Below are 15173 nucleotides of genomic sequence, written 5' to 3' on the forward strand. Positions count from 1 at the left end.
ATAGATAGAGAAAGAGGCACATAAACAGCCCAAAAGAGAAGGTGTGTAACTTCGCATAACCGGATCTGGTCCGATACGTATTCTTGTGACATAAAAAGTTTATATTCAATATAGTTTTTGTCACGAAACGGATTATATAGATTTATAATGTATATGATGTAATTCTGTAATACTGTAAAAGGCTGTCGATGGCACGTGCTCTTGCACACGCTTGTATGTATATTATGTATTAAGATGATTTATAACATCGCCTTATGTACCGTTTTGTTCGTGTTATAACATTTTATTCATTTATTGTTGGTACCTGCATCTGCTGCAACTTCTCTCGCAGATGTAATCATGCATTCTTCCGGTGACGTTATCACACGTTTTTATTTATTATTTTATTGCCCATCATAGAATTTTTTATGACGACTGATTTCTTATAAAATAATCGGCTGGTATAACTCGATTCTAATGTTAGAAAGCTTTATGTGGGCAAAATGAAATGAAATTCAATGGAAAGTCGGTCGGGGAGTAGGTTAGAAAAGAGTTAAATTAGAAACGGTGTTAAGTGTCTAGAAATTGGTTACCTAATTTAAAAGCCTCTTGCAAAGTCCTTGCCCAGTTCTTTTTTATATGTAAAATTTTATTACATCAGTTTAAATCAATACCTGGCTAGACATATGGCTGCAGTTTAAAATCTAATCTAATTTTAGGAAAACTATTATTTTTTAAATAAAGTTTATTTTTAAGTAGGCAAATTATTGTACAACCTACCTAATGTTTTAAATATTTTTGTTCTCATAGTCATAAATGTTTGACAGTTTAAAATCAAACATATAATGGCAAAAAATCATATGTTTATGCTTATCTTTTTACATTTTCGGAATGAGAAGGTAGTTATAGTCATTACGGCCAAAGATAAAAACTATTGATATAACAAATATCACAACTTACAAGCTATAAAATAATTATGCTTGTAATTTTTTTAGTAGATTATGAACTATTTTAATAGATAAGCCCCAGTAAGCTCTCCTCCTCCTAGATCGTTTCTTTAAAGTATCATATTATCATAATAATAATACAATAAGACAGTGTTAATTCTATTTTAATGGTAAAGTAACCGTATAATTATTCGATAATCGTGGTCTACTGTATTTGTAAGTGTAAGTGTGAAAGACGTAATATATAAATATAATATGCAATATAATTCTGATATAATATTAAAAGCATAATGTATATTACTCTATACTATACCTACACAACATGTATTGTATTTATTGTATGTACGATCACCATTAAACATGCAGTTGATTTATTCACAGTTTACTAGAAAATTGCTACTGCACGTCCAACTTAAATTGTATTATTAGTTGTTTTTCGGTGTTTATCAACACACAAATTTAAACTTATAACCATTACCCTCATGATACAATTTGTATTGCTTTACCTATATATTGTACGGGTAATTTTTTTTTTTTTTTTGTGTATTTTATACGTTCGTTTTGATAGTTTTCTTGCTCAAAAATTCTAAACCACTGATTCAATTTCTTCGCCAAATATTATTATTGAATTTACTCCCGTCTGTTTAATTTATTAATGGTGCAGTTTAATTTATTTATGTATAATTTTATTAATATCTGTCAAGACTTCTTTCAAATAATTAAGTTATCTCCAATTTATATAGAAATTATTGTCTTCGTCATTAAACAAGTCTCTGAATATGCTCAAAAAAATTACAAAAAATATATAAATAAAGAAAGCTAAAAATATAATAAATTATATAAAAAAGACATTTTTTTAAACTGTATTTATATATTTGTTTATATAATATTAATTTTAAGTTTGTACCATATTATTTTTTTTTTTTTTACTCTACTCAATTATAATTTACAGCAAAAAGTTGTATTCACAAAATTATCCATTTACAGTTACAATGATTTTGTACATCGTCCTTAACTTGCTCATCATCAGTCGACCGGTTTTTTGTGCAAATCTTGTATTTTTCATGTTTCGCATGTTTATTATACATTTCTTTTCATGTAAACATGCCATTAACTGTTCGGCTCTAAACATTTTTTCAATTTTATTTCGTGAGCTTTAATCGTTTAATGTTTTACCGATTTTCAATTTTAACGACACGTACTTCGACAATCATCATTATGAGCAATGTCAATTTCTAATGGAAATCATGAAAACATAATTATAAAGTATAACTAACTAAATTGTTGAACTTCAGTTTTCACCACAGCCCCTCTCCACCACTCGTTGTGTGATAAAAACAGTCTCTAACTATAATTAATCTAATTTAAAAAATAAAAAAATGTTATAACATTTCAACGCATACCCATTTCAGTTTGTGATTATGTTTCGATTAATTTAATTTAATTTATTTGTATAACTTACACAATAAGTGATTACATTTGAATAATAATACACTTAAAATTTGTTTGAATTTGTAAAATATTCGTTTTTTATTTAAATAATTTTTTACATTAATTATATAGTTGTATTAACCGGTATCGACGTAAATACCTATTAACTATAGAAAAGTAATTCTTAAATTGTGTTGAGTATTCGCCTCTAATCTCTCTTCAATTAGCACTATTATGAAAAAGAAATAAAAATAATGATATTTGGGACTTTGAACTATCTTTAATATGAACTAAAAATAGCCCTTTATTTAAATCATCGATTAATTTTTTATCAAATTCTTTGATCTTAAAATATATTAAAATGGTCGTATAATTAACACGAGGCTCAAGTATTAATGCAAAATATTGAAAATAATTTACCTGTCATATTAAAAATCGATTTTTCAGTATTTTTCTAATTACCGTTTATAATGAAATATTATTATATATTTTAATGTGCGCTGTAATGTTATTTTATTTTATGCATTATTGTATACGACACAATAATTTTGAATACGAGGATTAAACATATACTAATTCCAATCATTTGTTTTCATTATTTTCACAGATTCGTTTGTAAACAGCCAAGAATGGACGTTGTCGCGATCAGTACCAGACCTGCGGTTGGGCATTGTTGGTTCACTGTCGTCTGGCAAATCGGCACTAGTTCACAGATACCTGACAGGATCGTATATGCAAGAAGAGAGTCCAGAAGGAGGTCGGTTTAAGAAAGAGATATCCGTGGACGGTCACAGTCATTTATTGTTGATCAGAGATGAGGGTGGTTCTCCAGAGTCACAGGTTAATTTGTTTACTTATATTTTCATAATTCGACAAAAATTATTATCTCATAGAATCTGGCTGCTCTGTTCGTGGTTGTAATACTTACAGTATTATTCAGTGCATACTACTTGAGTCCGAATTAATTATCAGTAGGTAACTTGCGTCCCGCAAAAAAAGGTTTAAAAAAAGGTCATAGCCTATTTGCGTCCCGGTATACCTTTTTAGACAGCCTAGTTGCGTCCCGAAATAAATAAAGCATAAGCATAGCACTCATAAAGTATTACAAAGTATTATTATATATTTATAATTTATTTATTGCATATGATTCCACTACATTTGATTAAATTACATTAAAAATACATTAACATCACATTAAAAAATAAAACTATACAAAAAATTTATAGATTATGTAAAAACACATGTTCAAATAATTATTATGCATAGTTTAAAAAATATTTTATTATAAAATCGTCAATTGTTAATTAAAACTAAAACTAAGAGTAAACTAAAAAACGTTTATAAACCCGTAGATACAATTTTTCACATACCTCATAATATGAACAATATTATTGTAACGCTGGACGCATAATATTTATGGACGCAACTTTGTCATGACTTAAATGGCAGGTAAGAAGAATAATATGGTTAAGTTGCGTCCGCAAAATGGGACGCAAGTTACTTACTTAATTTACTACCTGTAAAATTTATCTTTTTACGGGACGCAAGTAGTATGCAGCCGTATTATTGATTATAAATACTACTCCTACAATATGAATAATTCACAGTTATATTATCCTAATTCCTTTTTATCCTCAAAAGAATTAATCATATAGTCTTAAATCTGAAACTAACAGCATACTTTTAGCAGATTATAATATATCAAATACCTTTAATAACGCTTTTAATTCCGGTAAAATGTATACTCTTAATTTAAAACTATTAACACAATTTATTTTAATGTACTATTTATACTTGCGTAATATATTATTTTTTTTTCACTAAACGATAATTGTAATAGAATCATATAATTTTAATGAGTATGTGTATATATATTATTAACCTGAATACCATAGTTGTATTGACATCATTATTTAGATTCTGCGGAAATTTTCCAGATTAATTATCATGGTGAAACACCTTAGGGTTCGAGCGAATCATAAACTATTTTCCATCTTACCTTATTGTAACTTGACTTATATCTATTTATAATCCATTAAAAAGACTTTTGTCATGTGTATCACGCTCAAATACTTCCCCAGGGTATTGACTCAAGTAAAAATTTTAAAATAAATTATACACATAATATAATGCGATGTATCTATAAAAAAATAATCTTCTGGTGTGTAAAAACTTTCAAAACAAATTATTATAGAGATCATAATGTTATGAAGAAAAATGGTATCTGCGGTTTTTTCATAAGATGCTACATTTTGCAATGTATATGTATGTAATATATACAGGCATACGTACCTATAGTTTAAAGACACTTAAATGAAATAGATTAGTAAAATTCAATTTTCAAATATTTACATAACGCATTTAAACAATTATTTTTCACGGCAAAATAATCATGAAAACATTCTAAATAGCAACGATTTTTATTAATTTGTTTAATGTATAAAAAATTCATATTCAAAATATCTAAAACTTATACTTTAAATTTTATGTATACGTTTAATGATAAAAAATTAGTAACTGGATTCTAACTATACAAATTATTGTCTAAATTTTCTTATGACAATTTCAGAATGTATAAAAGTCGTGTTTTAGTAATACTCGTATAGCCGCTTCCATTTGCCTATAATTTTCGAAATAGGGTTTTATTATTATTGCCATTGTTATTACGACTCATTTGCATTAAAATAAGTGCAATAGTATTCCGTTCACCGCGGTTACTCCAACCATCTACATTATTGTAGTATATTAACTTCAAAACTGTCTAAAAACTAAGTAATTATAATATTTTCATAGAACTTATACACATAGTGTATTTGTATAGTGAGCGTAAACCGTTCTTATATGATAATTATAAGTAACATTACTTAGTGAGTTTTACTGCTGGATGTTTTGCCAATTTTTAGCTGTACACTTAAAAGCACTGTAGTTTTAACAACTTTTTTGTCAAGAGGTCGTTTAATTTTTAACATTTCGAAAAATGAATTACTAAAAAAAAAACAATTGGATGTATTTGGCTAAAACTAGCTTTAATGATAATAAATTTAAAAAAATGAAATCAATATGATAAAGTTATGTATAAATAACTCATACATTTTATTATAAATCGTATATTATAGTAATTAAAATGTTGTCTGAACTTTTCAAATATATATATATATATATATGACTGAGTATAAATGACAATATAATGTCAACATAATTAACAAAATGATTTATGAAGTATTTTTATGGACAAACTTCTCATTCGTGTCCATTATATTATACATTATATTCTAATGTTCGTTAAAATTACTTTAATGAGACATACTCATACTGAATGTGTCTAAATATACAAGTTAACTTACAGTTTAAAAAAAAAAAATTTACTATTGATAATAAAAAATCAATACATAGCTCATCATATTTTAATATTTTAAACGACAAAAAAATTACAATCTAGAATATAATTTGTAGTAGTATACGTCTTTTATTTTTTCTGTCTAACATCGTTTTTGTTGTATAATTAATAATTGCCCAAGCTTAAAAGTTTCCAATTATAAGTTGAAATTATATTACGTCCCTGCGACTGTATCCTTTAAACCGTTTAACATTAATTAAGTCCTCCACCCTTCCTACTGGTATTGTTTATAATATACGATGAATAAATTGTATTTGTTCATAAATTTTATTCTAAGACCTTGACAATTAATACATATATATAATAAAAATGTATAATTTATTATATTAGTTTGAACTTGAAACTATAAAATCACTAAAAGTCGCTATAACGATCTCGAACGTTTTAGAGCGATTGTATTTTGTATGTCAAATAAGTGTATATTATAATGTAAGTTATAACTTAAAACAATTCAAATAAAATTTATTTCGTATACCTACAACAAAGTTTAAGTGCTTATTTAGAGTAACATTTAGCTTTTATAATTATATATTCTATAAAGTATCGGCAAGTTAACAATTGTACAATTAAATATTATATATAAACACACGCGCGTGCAAGTATATTACATACTTATTATTAACTAAATTGATATTTTATTAGAAAATGGTGGTATTCACGTTTAATCATAAAGTTTGGCCCGTTATTGTGACGCATAAATATATTATATTATATTATATTATTATGTATAAAAATTTGACATTCCATTATTATACGCATATTATCATGCTCAGTAACGTCGTATGATTAATGACACTTAAGAGCAATCATATATGTGATTTTTTGAGTATTAAAAAAGTAGTAAAATTATTTTCGATGAAAACGTTCGCCTGTAATTTTCACATATAAGCCATTTAATCCTTATAGTATTTTCCATTTAATCAATATTTTAAGATATAATGTATTTTTAAATGTATGCATATATAAATTAGAATAATTAGATTATCCTATTATTCCCTGCATTTGGCACATAGTTTTATCTTATGCAGTTGTCGTGATATGTTATTGTTATAAATATATCCACATTACATATAAAGTTATCTATTTAATTATAGGCTATACATTGATATTATTTTCTTGATAAATTTTAACGTTTTAATTTAAATTTACTATGCTTACAACTTGCGGGTAATCGAGTGACATAATTCCTACATTCCGAACTTTAAATATTATGAATACAAAACATTATAAATTAACATATTATTCAAAAATCTATGTATTTCAATAAAATTTTCAGAAAATTATTTTATTTTTATTTTTTAAAGTAAACAATAAAAAAAAATTTTAAATCATAAAAACTAACTAAAAAATTAATTAATTTATAGTTATAGTTTTTTCTCGTTAAATAGATCACTCTGTAGTTCTTATTATTTATATGTTTATTTTATTATTTCTATTGAGTTGGCCAAATTTCCTAGTGTGTATTAAATTACTATTCTCATTTATTTGGTTCTATTAATTGTATATATAAAATATGTATTTACTTATGTATTATGTATACAGCTGTATAGCGTATAATGTTCATATTAAAGCGCGTGAATTTAGACGGCAATCTGTTTTTTTTTTTTTTAGCTATCGTGTGTTTGTCATAGATAAATAAAACCATTTATAAAATCCCAAGTACGACGTGCGTTATAGGAGAGACGGCTTTCCAGCTTGTAAAACATTGCCTAATGCGTAGTCTTCACTATCACTACTCCCTTATTTAGTTTACCCATTTTTAAGTTCCTTGTATAATTGCACTACCTGTATATTTTTTAGTCTTATTTATACACAGCAAAGGAATTTTTAATATTTATTATCAAATTTCTCATTTTGGTTTTTTCAAATTTTTATCTTTGATAAAAAATTTTATATTTAAAGTAGAACATTTTGATTTATAAATACCAAATATTGTTGTAACTAATCATGCTAACAATTTATTTATTTTTATTTAAAGTTTTGTACATTTTACTATAATCATACGCGCAGAGTATACTTTTTATAGATCTATATAGTAAGTAATTCAAATTATGTATTCAAATTTTTATATTTATTTATTTACATTTTCAACAAACAGTTTCATAGGAATCAAAATAAAATGACTTAATAAAATTACTACAATGTGATAAAGGTGTGTGTATATATACATACTAAGTGAACTCCGCAAGTTTTATTAAAACATATTTTTTTCCTTCATAATGGTTTAAGTTTCTTGAATGTTTTACGAGTTAAAAACAGCTGTATAAACCTTAATTATCGATTAAATTCGTGGATGTAATATTATTTAACCGATGTTACGTTTTTCTCCGCAATGAAATTTCAAAAATCGAACTTTTATTTTTTGTATACAATTTATATAAGTATAATATATACATATACACATATAAAAAAATCTTTTGATTTATTTTTGAGGTAATAATTAAAAACCGTTTGGCATAATATCGATTAAATTTATATTTAATAAATATTAAATTTAATAGTCATGTATTTATAGTATTTACTTAAATAAGGAGATCGACATTTTATCGTCGCTCTCTACAGTCATTCCTGGTTGCGTCGTCAAGATCATATTTATAGTAAATATGGTGTTCAATATGCGCACGTGGTACAAACACATAATATTATATGTAATGTAAGGGTGATGACATCGTTTCTCTTTTTTTTCCACTTTTGAAATCCAATCCATTTAAAATTGATTTTCAAGTTTTCACTTCCATGTGTCACCGATACATTAAACTAGTATAGCACACGTTCAATATTATTTATTATCCTTCGTATATTAACATGTATGATGTAATTGTTATTCTGCAATAAATTATCATTATAAATTCCATAAATAATTAACCATGTTTATTGCACAAATATATATGTATCTTTATATTAAATCTAATATTATATTATGACTGATAATTTATAAAACTATGTAGGTATATATATTTTGTTCTTATACATTGTGTTCCGTAATTTTTAATCTGTGTTTGATATATTATATTATCATTGATGATATTTCACCCAACGGCAATAATAATAACAAAAACAGAATTAAGTTTTAGAAATGAATCCTGTAAAACCATCAATTTACATAATATACTTAACTTAATACTTATATTAATATTAATACATTATATATAAGATGAATATAATAATCTTGAGGTCTACTCACGGATAATTTTTAAAAGAAGGCAAAAATCCAAATTGGTATAATCTTAGTTTATATCGTCATATAATATATACGAGTATAAAGTACTTTCAATTTTTAACCAGATTGATAGCTTTTTTCATGCCAGTGTTTTAATAATAAGCTTACCAACGCTAAATGAAAAAATCGTAAACCATTGTTATAAACGATTAAGGTGCTGTTTATCATATAATTGAGATTCATTAAATATATATATATATGCAACATAGACAATATTTATGTAACCTAGTCGTTTACTTGGTGATTCTTTCAACAGTAAAAAATATTTTTTTTTAAATATTAACGCTTTAAAAAAATATTATTTTTTACATAAATAAAAATAATAATAAAACACCATTACTAAAAAAAAATCATATTTTTAATTTTTCGCTATAGTTATAATAAGAGTGAAACAGTTGACCAACATTCTCTTACTAAATGTTGTACTCTATTTGTATGGTTACCTATTTCGTAAGGTACCCATGTGGCATTCTACTCCTCTCAAATAACTTTAAATTGCTTCAAGTTATAGCTTATTAACTACCTAATAATTTTATATTCAATTGTTATTATTATAGTTACTGTTACTAACATAAGAAAACTTAAAAAAATATTCTACTTTTCATTATAAAATTAAAATTGTATGCTTTTATTCAAAAATTAAATAACTAAAATAATGATAACGATAAAAACAACATTTATCGATATAATTAGTGTTAACTATTAAAAGAATCAGCCTGTATATATATATATATATATATTTGTTAATAACAATATTGATCTCGATACAGCGGGCCGCAACAATGATTGAATATCTCGTTAATGCACATGTAGATGTGGCTACAAAAAAAAAGTGTATTTTATATTATATAATAATGAATATTAGACAGGGTGAAATTTCGGGTATTTGCAGATGTTTATACGTATTATTATAGTGTGAATATGTGTATGAATAACTGAGATATACGTTCATTTTTCCACGAAGATTATTTCGTTAATATATTACATATATAGATAGGAACTGTTTCACTCGAAAAATTCTTTTATGAAACGATTAACGTGCGTACATACTATTTTTATTTTTTTTTTTTTTCAATAAACGAAGTATGTGTAATGTGTCCCATATCCCTTCAGTTTTAATACTCATAAGTCATAACTCATAATTATATTGTTAAATATTTTATAAGTTATCTTGTGTTTATGATTTTTTTTTTTTTTTTTGTGGATTGAATAGAGTCATGCAATTTCTTAATCTTAAAAAAAATCTTTTTATTTTTTATTTTTACGTGGGTATGATGACTATGACCTTTGTGATAATTAATAATATAATGCTATTTACGACGAATAAATATTTTGAATTTTCGTTTCCGGCAAGCTAATCACGCACAATCACGATACCTATGTACTTAGTGTACCTATATACTTTTGAATATTTATGAAACTTTTTGCATAAAATTATCGCAGCCTTTGATGTAGTCGGTCTGCCTTTTAATCAAATAGTGCCTTTATTAGTGGGTATTATATATTTATATATTATACTTATATATCACAAAGGAAGGTGGTCGTAGCAATAAGTATATTCAAACATAAACTTTGCCTAAACATTCATATATTTTTGGCAGTTTAAATAATTTGATTGTCTCCATAAAACCCAGCAGGAAAATACGTATTATATACCTACTAACGTACAAAACGTCGCCAATGGTCTAATGAAATGTATTATAAAATGGAGACGGCGCTCGCGTTATTGCGTTCGCCATTTCCGTTGTCCGATAACAATAAAATAATACGTTCCTAGTCCCGAAATAGTAGTTTTAATGTCATCCCGTAAAGATTCGTTCGTGTTTTATTCTATCCACCATTGATTGTCTATCATCCTACGTATACAGAATGATACAATTAACCTATTTCACTAATTTTCCTAGTCGATATAGAGAAGTTAAGTACCTATAGTGAGACAACACTTATCATAGTATACAATATATACTGTACAACACTTAAATATTTGTACCCAAAAATGTATTCATTCAAAATTTAATTTATGAGAGGGTATAATCTATAAATCTGCTAAAAAAAATATGAAACGATTGCAGTCAATCAAATAGATCACTCTGTATATACAAAACAAACGATCACACTTTTGCCATTATCGTAAGCGCTTTTTATTGTATAAATGTGTATAGTTTACCACCATTTTAGTAAAATAATATAAATTTGACGACAACGTATATTATATTATATTATAATTATGATATATATTATATTTATTATAATATACCGCCAGCTGTATAGCAATTTCGTCCCCGGAAGGTTCATAGCTCGTCACCGCGAGCAATCTCTCGCAAATTATATTACCCCGTCGCCTTCAATTCTAAAACACGTTTATTAAGGTCTCGGACGGATCGTATTTTTCCATCCTACGATTACATTACTATAACATTTTTACCATCGGGGTATGCGCACGCACACATACTGCTTTGGTGCATAGTCTGTCGAATATTATTACACTACAACAACCATGACAATGACTGCGGCAAAAGTACGTCGACAATACGTGCTTCTTTCAATTGACATATATTATACAGAGTGTATCTGGAACAGTAATACTTCTTTAATTGTAATTTCAGTGTAAAATCAATGTGTGTAAAGTTACCCTCCCCCTCTTACTTTATTAAAATTAAACCGAATAAAATGTAAGTTTAAGTTATATGTAAGTTGTAGAACTTAAATTGTAAGAAATTGTAAACCAATTTTTGGAATTCGTATTAGTTCGTTAATATGAATCTATATAGCTAAAATTACCAGTTTACAACTACTTAAAAATTAAGCTATAGAGCTTGTCCGATTTATTTAAACTAATAATTATTTTCTTTGCGTTTTGCCCTGACTATATTTATTATTGACAGTGACAAACCCGAGCATGATGGAACACCTCAGTTGATGAAGATAAATCACCGTCACTTGTATTACTCAACATTTTTCTAAAAGTTATTTAAAAGTAACTTATAACAACTCATATATTTCTCGATTTTTATGTATCGAAATATTTCAAAAAAAATATTCATATTAGGATTGCAAAAAATATATAAGTTTACCCCCAAACCTCCCTTAAAATATTTTAAAAATATATTAAAATTACTAATCATTTTACGCATATTTCTATTTGAAAAAAACTTTCATTTTAAACATTTTTCTTTATTATGAATATTTATATGATAAAATGGTCGCAACATAAATGTCGAATCACTTTGTATATTTTTTTTAAGAACCATGATTTATTAATATCAGATGTTAAATGAAAATACATTTTTATTAATTATCATTTCAAATTAAGGTAAACAGAGAGTTATATAGACCACTGATATCTAATCAATTATTATTAAAAAAATTATACGAATATATACGAGTATACATAATTTTATCATTTATATTTTTTTAATATTTAATAAGTACACCGAAAAAGATTAAATAAAGAAATAAGTATAACCATTTAAATAGATCACTTCGTACACAAATATGTATTTCGTCTGAGTAGAAAAAATGGAAAGTTTGAGAAAACATAAAAAGAACTCTCGCGAATCAATGAAAATGTAGTGCCTTGTTGTGCCGGTCATATATTATTATGTACATTATAATTATGTTAGATATATAGTTTTTCTAGAGGGAGGGGGATGGTGAATTTGGCTGACAAATAATAATAAGGCGCATGATCGATTATAATCGATTTTCGTACAGTAGAGCGTATACTATGCACAACAGTGCTATTTATGAAAAAATAAACTTAATGTGCATTTCAGAAATTTTATTGTATTATATAATTCCGTGAGAACAACGCGTTCGAGATTACCGACGCCTTTGTAATTCTGTACAATTTATTCGGTTATTAAATACATAGGTACAATATATAAAATGTCTATCCAATCGGTTTGAATTATTATTATTATTATATTACACGCTATATATAGGTATATCCACTTGAAATTTTACAGGATTTATGATCCTAATTCATGATGGGGGGAGTCCATAGGTGACCCTGTCTATATACTTTCAGTATACTCTATATACCTATGTATAAGCACATCCGGTCCGTTAGTTCCGGGGCTATCTAATCGTTGACGACCGTTTTTATTATTATATTATTATTATTATTTTTTTTTTTTTGTACGCAAGACGATGAACCTTTGTGCGTTTCACACTCGACCGGACCTTTTGTCGTCGGTGAAATTGTTTTTTTTCTTTCCTACAACGTTTGGAGGACGTCGCTTCCTTGTAAGCATTACACTTCGTTACTATATACACACGCGCGCACACCTTTAAAGCATACACAAAACAGTAATGCTATGCGATATCATATCACATTCATTTTCGCACCTTTAATATACACACTACGCCATATTATACGAATGCGCTTAATCCGACGTTTATATTGAATTTTTAATCCTCCTTACCTACATACACACGTCGGCAGAACACGCCATACAAAATGTGTCGAAATCTTTTTCTAAACAATGGTTTTATCATTATTTTTTATACCATGAAGTGTGGGTAGTGCGCATATGTGTAAATATAGGTGATGTATTGTGTTTCTATATTTGGTTCACCCTTGCGAAATGTATAATATGTCGCTACGGCCGATGCGCACGTGTTGTAATAATATTATGTTGGCATTTTAACGTTCGATTTATATGCAGTATTGCGTATTGGTATATCAATAAAAATAATAATAATTTAGGTGTATCGGTGGGAGTACGAATCTCGAGTGAAGAGCTATCACCTTCATTACATATTTTTTTGTACGTTTTAAATTTAAGTATCACGATTTATTCAATTTTTAAATCATATTATTATTTGTGTATAACATTAAAAATTTAACTTTTTTATACAGCTATTATTTATTTAATTAACCGATGCATTTTGTCCAATCTTAAACCGCTATTCCATTAAAACTACATATCGCTCCCCGTAAATAATATATTTATATAAACACAAACTGTATGGATATACTTTAATTTTTACATCCTAATTATTGTGAAATTATATAAGTATATCAGGCTTATATTATATGTGTGTGTATATTGTACATAAATAAATTCTCCTGCTAAACTTTCATGGAATTCCGTTATTTAATTATAGTTAGTATACTGCACTCCTCGGCGGTCGTTGTAAATCTTATTTACAGAATTATACCCTGGAATTGTAAAATACAATTTGTATTAGTCAGTTTGTATTCTCATTCTATAAGCGTTTTTTGTATTTATCTATTGCATATTTATTTTGAGAATGATTAAACGCGCCGATTGTCGTAGTAATATTATAACTCGGTAATTAAATTTTTTTCACTTGACTTTTAAAATTAAGTTAAGAACAATAATGGATATTTGTGAAAAATCATCGATGGCTAATCAGGAATTATAGAAAAAAAAACAAATTATAAGTACAAAGTTTTAGAACTCCATCTGCTGTAATAATTCTGTGCGGAAACCTTTTGATCCATTAATATAAGCATTAATATCATCGCGATTTTCTAAAGAAATCCACTATACTTTTATAGAATTATAATTTAAACCGCACATAAATAATCCAAATAGCGTATATATGCTATTATAATTATTTATAAGTATACAGTTTTGCGATGATCAAAAGAAAGACAAAATCAAAGTAAAAAATATTGTGAATTTACTAATTTACTTAAAATAGTGAATAAAAAACTTAATAGCGAAAAATGCTAAATAATTTTATTCATAGATTGAAGGCGGGACGAAAACTGAGTCATGGATCAATAATGTATCAATTGGGTTACGCTACCGCCCGTATACGCGTTTAGTGCTGCCCCAAAACCTACAGTGATGTGCCACTACCATGTTAAAATACAGCATCAATATATTTCGAATAGTTACAATAATTTTCTATGATCTATTTGATTTTGTTAAGTTTAAGACGATATATATATATATATATTGCTGAAAGTTATGAACAACGCAATAAAAGTATTTTTTAAAACATAAAAAAACTGTGTCAGTCTCAAAATTATATAATTTACCTTAATTGTACCTACTCCTCTGGACACTACAATTTGCTGAATATAATATTTAGATGATTATAGTTTTTTTTTTTTTTTTATTCTTTCCTTATTTCCGTATAAAAAAATTATAGATCTTATCTCATATATGTGCATTAATTAGTCAAATATAATATAACATTATTCATATAGGTTACACGG

The 15173-nt window shown here is 26.4% G+C and overlaps 1 protein-coding gene across 2 annotated transcripts in view; it reads left to right on the top strand.

Annotated features, from left to right (window-relative positions):
- LOC112591121 (centaurin-gamma-1A) overlaps nucleotides 1-15173 on the top strand; it is a 91029-nt gene that overhangs the window by 62729 nt on the left and 13127 nt on the right. For both annotated transcript variants that reach the window (XM_025334807.1, XM_025334806.1), the window contains exon 2: nucleotides 2965-3197. In XM_025334807.1, coding sequence (XP_025190592.1) covers nucleotides 2965-3197 — 233 coding nt within the window. The remainder of the gene's footprint in view (nucleotides 1-2964; nucleotides 3198-15173) is intronic.

Source organism: Melanaphis sacchari, unplaced genomic scaffold (assembly GCF_002803265.2).
Source record: "Melanaphis sacchari strain LSU unplaced genomic scaffold, SCAv2.0 Contig12_pilon_pilon, whole genome shotgun sequence".
In the NCBI taxonomy this organism is placed as follows: Eukaryota; Metazoa; Arthropoda; class Insecta; order Hemiptera; family Aphididae; genus Melanaphis; species Melanaphis sacchari.